We start from the raw sequence: 8,806 nt of genomic DNA, 5'->3' as shown, positions 1-8,806 counted from the left end.
AGTTTCATTAATACATAGGCCTATATTGCTAATAAATTGTCAAAACTTGCCAACAAAGAGGAAATTCACAAATTTAAGCTTTACACAATTCAAATGCAATTGAGTTTTATATCATTTTTGAACGACAAACACCGCGAATAATTTTTCATCACGGGGATAGATTTCAACTAGCGCCCCCCCCCCCCGCCGCATAACTTCTACTTCCACTGAACATCGTCGTTCGATTCTTGATTTTAAAAATACCACCAAGATGATCACAAGACATGAACTAAGTACAACTAGAATCCCTCGAAAATCAGGTGTAAAATCTTTCAGAGAACGTGTCAGAGTCTGCAGAGTGGAACCACACGCGACGCCAGGATCAATGTCAACACGTTATAAACCTGTCGACCAACATGGCCGCCGCCATTTTGAAATTTATGCAATGTGAACTCGATCGCGATCGTGATCGTACTCAGACAAAACTCATCATTGTACAATCATAATCACCTCACCAGTCAACTCTTGTTTCTTTTGCGGTCCATTTCGTTGATCAAAGCATGGGAATGTGATCAAAGGCCCTGCTAGTGCTACACCGCTACCTCTGTGAACACTATATAATATTTAAAGCCTTATTACTTAGCTCAATGATATAGCCTATTGTTATAAGGAATGGGTAAGGGTATCTTTTTAATAGGCTAAACCATGCGCCAAATAGCGTTAACAAGCTTTAGGGAGGAGGGAGGGTCAGGCTAAATAAAGTACCTCCACAACCCCACGCCTACCCCAAATGTACGCGCTTCTACCGTTGTCTCTGAGTCTCCTCCGTTATCGAGTGACAAACTAAGTGTACCAATTATGTTGCCCTATTATACTCATGCATTATAAATATTTATGAGATGCGTAATGATATCGCTGCGTAATGAGGCTTTGAATAATATAATATTTAAAGCCTTATTACTTAGCTCAATGATATAGCCTATTGTTATAAGGAATGGGTAAGGGTATCTTTTTACCGTCCACATACTGCCTAAAGCGTAAAAATTCTACCTAAACCATAAAACACACAACCCATACCTAAATAAATCAAAAACCTTTATTCAAAATAATTCCCCCATTCCTCATAACAATAGAAACATTCCCAGCAATTAACATATGAGAACATCATTACATCCAAAGAATAAAAGTGATAACCATACACATTCAAACTGAAAAATGAAACAGGTTCATCTCTAAAATAATCACATTGATATTTAATGAAACTAATAGAAATTCATAGCAGTCTCCAGACACAAAATATCAGATGAACAAACAAGTGGCAAATATTCACCCTATACTACACGTACATTGTACAGTCAAATTACAAATCCAAATGTAACAGTTTTCACAGAAAAACCAGCTACTGATAAAAGGCTGGTCTACAAGAAGTTACAATATCTCCAAATTTTCATATTTAAGAGTAATATCATCACGAGTATCAATAGCATCTATTAACCTAGAAGCAGGAGCCTCTGCTTTTCCAACCTTATGGAGCTGCATATAGTGGTTTGCAGTCTTTTCTGATCTCCAACCAACATGGTCCATGAGATCTGAGATCTGTGAACCTGCCAATGCTAAAATTATTGCACATGCACTCCTAAAGCTGTGAGGAGTTTCACCTTGGTCAATATTTAACACTTGCAAATATGTTTTCAGACGTTGGTAAATAGCTTGAGAGGATATGGGTTTGTGCACAACTTGACCACATGGGGTTGTTGGACGAAAAAGATAACCAACCGTAAATCTATATCAAAACTTCTCGCTAACTTAATGTATTCCTCTATCGTACTCACGGCGCATAACGTCTTGTCATTACAACGCTTTATTGCGAATAAATTACTCTGTTCACCTCTTAAAGTTTTACCAAAAGTATGATTAAATATGAAACCAGAATTATCTGGCAACCTTACGATTTCCTGAGTTTTGATCTGGCCAAGATCTCCTGCCCTATCTCCGGACATCATTAATACCTTAAATATGGTAATATCTCTAGCATAGACGTATGCTTCAACACGTGAAGTGCTAGACACTAGTTTACTTAAAATGTAATCTAGAAGGATCCTTATCTTATTAGTAAAAATCGGCTTGGCCTGTTTAGGAGTTATATGTGCTTTGGCCTGCTCTTCACCGGATTTCTTAATATATCTGTCAACCAAGGTAGAAGCGATTGGGTTTGTCTTACATAAACCCAGATTTAGCATCACCCCATAAAAGGACTTTAATTTAGCAGCTATATTTTTTAAGGTGCCTAAACGTAGACGTTTAGGACATTCACACTGATCAAACTTTCTGGTAACACTACCCAGGAACGGACATGTATTTATATGAACCTGAGTTCGAGCATGTTTGTCTTTATGGATAAGAAATCTGACAATATCTACTGGCATCGCTTGAGTAAGGTCTTTAGGCTGAGGGAGTCCACTTAAGAAAGATTCCAGATTTTGTACCAATTTGTCTTTCTGGATTTCATAAGCTGATTTTGAACCCAGTAGTTCATTCATTCGAGCATCGATGATATCAAGATCAACCTGAGTGCGCCCTCTGTCGGACGGATAAGGAACTGAGCTGACTACTTTGGCTGAGCAAATATGGCACTGTTTTTTGTCCTCTTGACCAAGAGAATTGCAGAGTAACTGAGTACCACATAACCAACATTCCTAATGAAATATAAAATGTAGAAGTACACAACTTTAATCTTGAAACAGCTGTATTATTCAATAGATGGAGCTTTTAATAGTAATTGCCTAACTGCCAAAAGTTGCTGCAAATAACTTTCCTTTAGTTTTCGCGTGAACATAGCCATTTTTTGATGGGACAAGAATGAAATTATCCTCTCCTTTAGACGCAACTTGCACACAGACTGATCCATGTTTCTTAACTAATGGCCACCATAAAGGCGTAAAATTGTGGACTTCTAATAGAACAGTGGCTGATAAACCTTCCGAAATTACATGTCTCACCACTGGCAATTGCAAGCATACAGGGGGAAATATGAACAACCTATCGGCTTCTTGAAACGTATGTGCAAAGAAATTGACCCCTTCACAATTAGGTTGGGGATAAGGAGCTACGAAACGAGACATTTTGCGTTGGAACATATGGCCATCGCATCTACATCATATGGACCAAACTGATCATTTATTCTCTGCCAAGCCGTACTAGTAAGAGTGGTGTCATTTTCGTTTACATTTCTCGATACATAGTCAGCAAGATTGGCTGCTGATCTAACATGGGATAAATTCAACCATACATTTCGTTCTACAGCTACGTGAAATATGTTCTTGAGGATCTGATTGAGTTTTAATGACTTTGAACCAGGAAAACCATTATTCCACGCTTGTACTAATACAAGTGAATCTACAGCCACATCTAATCGTAGATTATCTATTTTATCTCCAAGAGCTAACAAAGTGCGGTGTAGAGCTTCTGCTTCTTTTACGTTTATAGACTCATTCCGGAATGAATCCTCCCAGAAATCGCTTATTTCAACTGACATACTCTCGTTAACGGTGGAATCGGGATGTAAAACAGCCCCCCATTTATAAGCGCTAGCATCTGTAAACAATTTAAGAGCATAGTGTCTTTCTTTAAGCCATTTGAACGGACCTGCATTAACAATTATGTTTTGCCATTCCCTTAGCTCTTCTGCTAACTCTTGCCTTATTGGAACAAGAAATGTTGCTTTTCCCTGAGCTTTTGACACCGATAGAGCCATTTGACGAATGTATAATCTTGCAGATGGAATTGCAAGCGCGAAAGACATACACTTCCCCATAACTTTTTGAATCAGAGGGAGAGGGACTGCCCGTTTACTAAGAATATCATTCGTTAATTCCAAAAATCTATCAATCTTAATCTGTGGAACAATAAACGCCTCTAAAGACGAGTCAACCTGCATACCTAACATAACTAAAGACTTAACGGGTGTTAGGATACTTTTCTGTAACGCTAAGAAATAACCCGCCAGTACACAAATAGAGGCTAATATAAAAGCCGAAGCTTCTGCGCGTTCAAAAGGAGACAATTTCCTTTCTAACCGGGCGTGACATACCAGTAAAGGTCCCGCATGGCGATCGTCATATATTGGATACATGGAACCCCAAGCTTTCTAGCATAACTAGTGACGGCGTAACCAACAGTATGATAACATAAGCTGAAAGCTTCCACCCAAACGGCAAAGTATTACACACAAACAAACTCCCCCCCCCCCCATTGAAAACCAAAGTATGTTCTATCCGGTTCATATACAAGAATGTGGTCATAACCACTTTTATCATCACACTTGACTTGATAGTCATCTTTGTGCAGGTAACGACTAACATCAACCAACTTGTCGAGCTTGAACGGAATATCTTGAATCCATAGATTTAAGTACCTCATGTCTATACACATCCTTGGCTTCTTGGGCTCAACAACAATTGGCATCACAACATGAGGAGGAGGATCACGACCGACAATACCCCAAACCGAAACAGCACCTGTTTTTAATCGGTCAGCTATCGTCTTTGCTATAAATGGAGCAAAATCCTTGTTGCTAGGGGGATTGTTAAACTGTCTAGGAGGAGGCAGATCATGGAAAAACTGTTGTCCTTTAAAACCTCCTGAGAAATGGCGTAGATATGGAGACACTTTCACACCATTCGAAATCCAAGACATGATTTCATGTTTATTTACCAGATCCATCGTAAGCTCATTCCATGCATCTGGGTATTTGTGCAGCTCGCCAGCAATAAACTGATCTGGGTTTCTGAATGACATTTCACTAAGAGATACTTTTCTCAAACCATTGGAGACCAAAGATAACACTTCGAACATGTTACCATCAGGAGCCTGTCCGGGGGTGCCCCCAAGCGTTGTCCAATCATACGAAGTTTTTGGAAGTAGCTTGATATTGACAGGATTCTTTAACTCCCAAACTTGAACAATCTAATGAGGAACAAACAGAAAACTAGGGCTATAATATAAACCAACAGTGCATTCTAGATAACATAAGGGGACACCCCCGACAGGACCATGCGAAAGGCCGGCCTGCAAAATGCAGAGGGCACAGAGAGTGGCCCCCCTATCCGGGAGTTTATTGAACTATGAAAAATGGACTGCTTTAACGGTGAGCACATTATAGGCAAGAATACCCAAGACAAAACAAACACATTCATCATGTTAAACCCTTGTTTTATTATGCAAACATCAAACGTTATGAGACAAAGCTTTTTTTTTTTTTTTTTTTTTTTTTTTTTTTTTTTTTTTTTTTTTTTTTTTACACAGGCAAATTATCTTTTACACACTCATAACAATGACACTCTAAGTGAGAATCAAAATACATCTGAACTGGCCAATTCACAATTCTGTACAAGTCAGTCATTCCATCATAATTCAGACTACTTCTTATCTGGACAATTTCTGGCTATATGACCTTTGTTTCCACAAACGTAACACTTAATGTCTCTTCCTCTGCCTTGAGGGCGTTGAAATTGATAAGGACGAGGATAACTGCGCGTGTTCTTTAGAAATTTGCCCACTTTTGACGCGATTTCTTCTTCCTCTTTGTTGCCAAGTAGAAGGAGGACTAACTTTCCCGCGTCACTCCCAAAATCATTACTCTCAAATTGTGCTAGCACAGCTCTGAAACGTTGAAGTTTCGAGTGATTCACCAAGGTAGCCCTATCTACCAACACTCTCAGGGCATTTATGATAGCGTATCTCGATGCGCCAGAATGTGCCACATCCATAACTTTTTGCAGAGCTTCATCGACATTCGCAGAGTCTGCCGCTTTCTGTAGCTTTTCCACTTTTTCTTCCAATTGTTTCAAAGCACACGCCACTGGCATCTGAAAAATAGTGCTTAAATTATTTCAACACGTGAGCAAGCATAACACTTCCTTTCATTTTAAAGTTATGCAATTACCCTTCTTAGCACCATTTTCACAAAACAAGACCACTTGTTGCATACCTCAGCGTATGCAAATTTTACAAAGCAAGACCACTTGTTGCATACCTCAACGTATGCAAATTTTACAAAGCAAGACCACTTGTTGCATACCTCAACGTATGCAAAATTTTACAAAGCAAGACCACTTGTTGCATACCTCAACGTATGCAAATTTTCACGAAGCAAGACCACTTGTTGCATACCTCAGCGCATGCAAATTTTCACAAGCAAGACCACTTGTTGCATACCTCAGCGTATGCAAATTTTACACAGCAAGACCACATGTTGCATACCTCAGCGCATGCAAATTTTCACAAAGCAAGACCACTTGTTGCATACCTCAGCGTATGCAAATTTTCACAAAACAAGACCACTTGTTGCATACCTCGGCGTATGCAAATTTTCACAGAGCAAGATCACCTGTTGCATACCTCAACGTATGCAAATTTTACAAAGCAAGACCGCTAGTTGCGTCCCTCAACGTAAGCAAAATTAAAGTAAAAAAAAAAAAAAAGTAAAAATGGAGGGAAATAAAGATGGTGTCCCTGTAACGCTGAGCAAAAACCGTAACTTCGCACAGGTGAACAAAGACATAACTAAGGAAAGGGAAAAAACTACTAACAAAAGGTATAAAACGCTAATTTACAACACCTAAAAGCACATGTAACAAGCTGCTATATAACAACCACATGTATACAAAAAACAAAAGAGAAAAACTGAATGAAAAGGAAAAAGGAAAAAAAAAAAGAATACAACAAGACAGAAACAAAGGTATGCTACAAATAAATACTAACAAGAAAAAAAAATAAAACAGGAGCTAAGGAGAATTTCAAAATCGAAAAAATTTCAAACTTATCGCACACACCAAAGGAACAAAGAGAAAAAAAAAAAAATAAACAACGTACACAGAACGACTACGACGAATAAAAAAACCAAACAGTTCAAAAACTGAAAACTCGTGTTCTCAACGAAGATAACAAATAACCGTGTCTCAACGCAACCCCAGAAACATTGAAACTTGACCGACCGCATATGCACGATAAAAAGGGGTAACTCGACAATCAGGCAATGTAAAACTTGAATAGAATGAAAGAAACACATGATATTGAGTCTCACCTGAGATTCAGACTCTTTAGAGGTTGTTTCAGTAACTACTACAGGTGTAGGAACTTGTGCGCTGGTAGAAGGGTTTTGAGCCGGAGTCCTCGCAGCACCAGGATTGTCTTGAGTCGATACCTGAGTAGCAGCATTACCAGAAATTGAAGGACGGGACACAGCCGAAGCAAAAGACCTGGTTGCATCTGCTACAGTGTTAGGACGATCCATTCTGTCGTGTTACTGTGGCTCCTCCGTTATCGAGTGACAAACTAAGTGTACCAATTATGTTGCCCTATTTATACTCATGCATTATAAATATTTATGAGATGCGTAATGATATCGCTGCGTAATGAGGCTTTGAATATGTCCGCGATGTATAACTGTCTTTGTTGTGTCGTAGTAGTCGTTCTGGAATGAAAATTTGTGAACAACCCAGCCGATTCTTCTATTGTTTTAACGTTCCTCTCAACACTTCCGGACAATTATCTGATGCATACCATACTTCACACCTTCCACTCTTTCACCAGGTTAAAAGTTACAGTGAGCGCTTATGTGTAGACAATGCATGCATCAGCTGGTAGCTACGCAGGCGTATGAACTAAAGGATGGCGGGAATATTTTAAAGCGTAGCGGGGAGAATCAAAGCGTAGCGGGGGGGGGGGGGAGGCCAAAGCGTAGCGGGACCGCTATGGCCTGGGGATAACACTGAGTTTTGTGGTTTTATCAATATAGTAACATTTAAAACTGTTTCATGCAGTCACTGATCATGTGCCCCAAAGAATTTTCTTTCTCTTCAGCCGTTTTGGTTTGGTGTTATAGTACTCAGTATGTAGTTTGCCACAGCCGCCGGCCTCAAACCAGGAAAAAAAAGGGTGACGCGCTGTTGTTCAAGTGACGCGCGCGCTGACCAGAAACATTTCTTTTTTTTTTTTGGCCTTATCAAGATGACAACGGTTTTCTAAAATGTGATCTGAGTCAAATATCTATCAAAAATATATCGTTTGCAGATAGCCTTGTTTCAGGGACGTGGATGACTCTGACTGACAATCATTGAAATTAAGAGATAAATAATAGACACACCAACCCCGATCTTTTCGGAACCTCCTTGAAGTATATAATAGTTCAGGATATTCAAAAGCAAGCGTGTAACCCTTTTTTGAATCTACAAACACTAGACTTTTCGAATACAACATGTATTGTGGTAAGTTGTTCAGTTGGACTGTCAATCTTCAAAAATGTGACATTTTTTTTCCGAATACAAGAACAATTGAGGTGTTCGGGGTAGTCAGGATCCTTATGACGTCACTAAAGCAAACATCCCAGCGATGACATTAGTGACTGATCCTTACCTTGCATCCAGACTATCTCCATGGAAACGTATTTCTCCATCTGGTCGCACACCTTTGTCACAACAAACATCAACACTGATGTCTTTAGTTGCAACATTGGCTCAGTGCCAAGGATTTCAAGAGCAGTCCTGGTGTACCGAGAGTTGTATACTATTACAAATTTGTTGAAATAAAATCTACGAGGAACTTTTATGGTCATGCAAATTGTGATTGTAAGATACATGAACAAATTATTCGTACTTGAAGTAGTGAAGGGTGGATTCGTAATGTCAATGAGACCGTGAGTTTTGTGACTTTTATTTTAAATTTGATGGGAGATTACGACATTTTGACAGGCTCAATGTTATCATTCTCTGATCTTGTGAGGTCATCAAAATGCAAACGAGAACAGCAAAACTTTGAAAAGGTTCAA

General features: G+C 39.1%; 1 protein-coding gene across 1 annotated transcript; it reads right to left on the bottom strand.

Moving 5' to 3' along the window:
- Positions 1–4,200: 4,200 nt before the first annotated feature.
- On the bottom strand, positions 4,201–7,409 carry LOC139120781 (uncharacterized). The gene is made up of 2 exons (XM_070685332.1): positions 7,064–7,409; positions 4,201–4,944 (listed from the first exon to the last, which is right to left on the bottom strand). Exons 1-2 carry the CDS (start codon positions 7,271–7,273, stop codon positions 4,201–4,203), a joined length of 954 nt encoding a protein of 317 aa, XP_070541433.1. The 5' UTR covers positions 7,274–7,409.
- Positions 7,410–8,806: the final 1,397 nt, after the last annotated feature.

This window comes from Ptychodera flava, chromosome 20, assembly GCF_041260155.1.
Source record: "Ptychodera flava strain L36383 chromosome 20, AS_Pfla_20210202, whole genome shotgun sequence".
Taxonomy (NCBI): Eukaryota; Metazoa; Hemichordata; class Enteropneusta; family Ptychoderidae; genus Ptychodera; species Ptychodera flava.
Note: the sequence above shows the minus strand (reverse complement) of the source record. Positions and strands in the feature narration are given on the sequence as shown.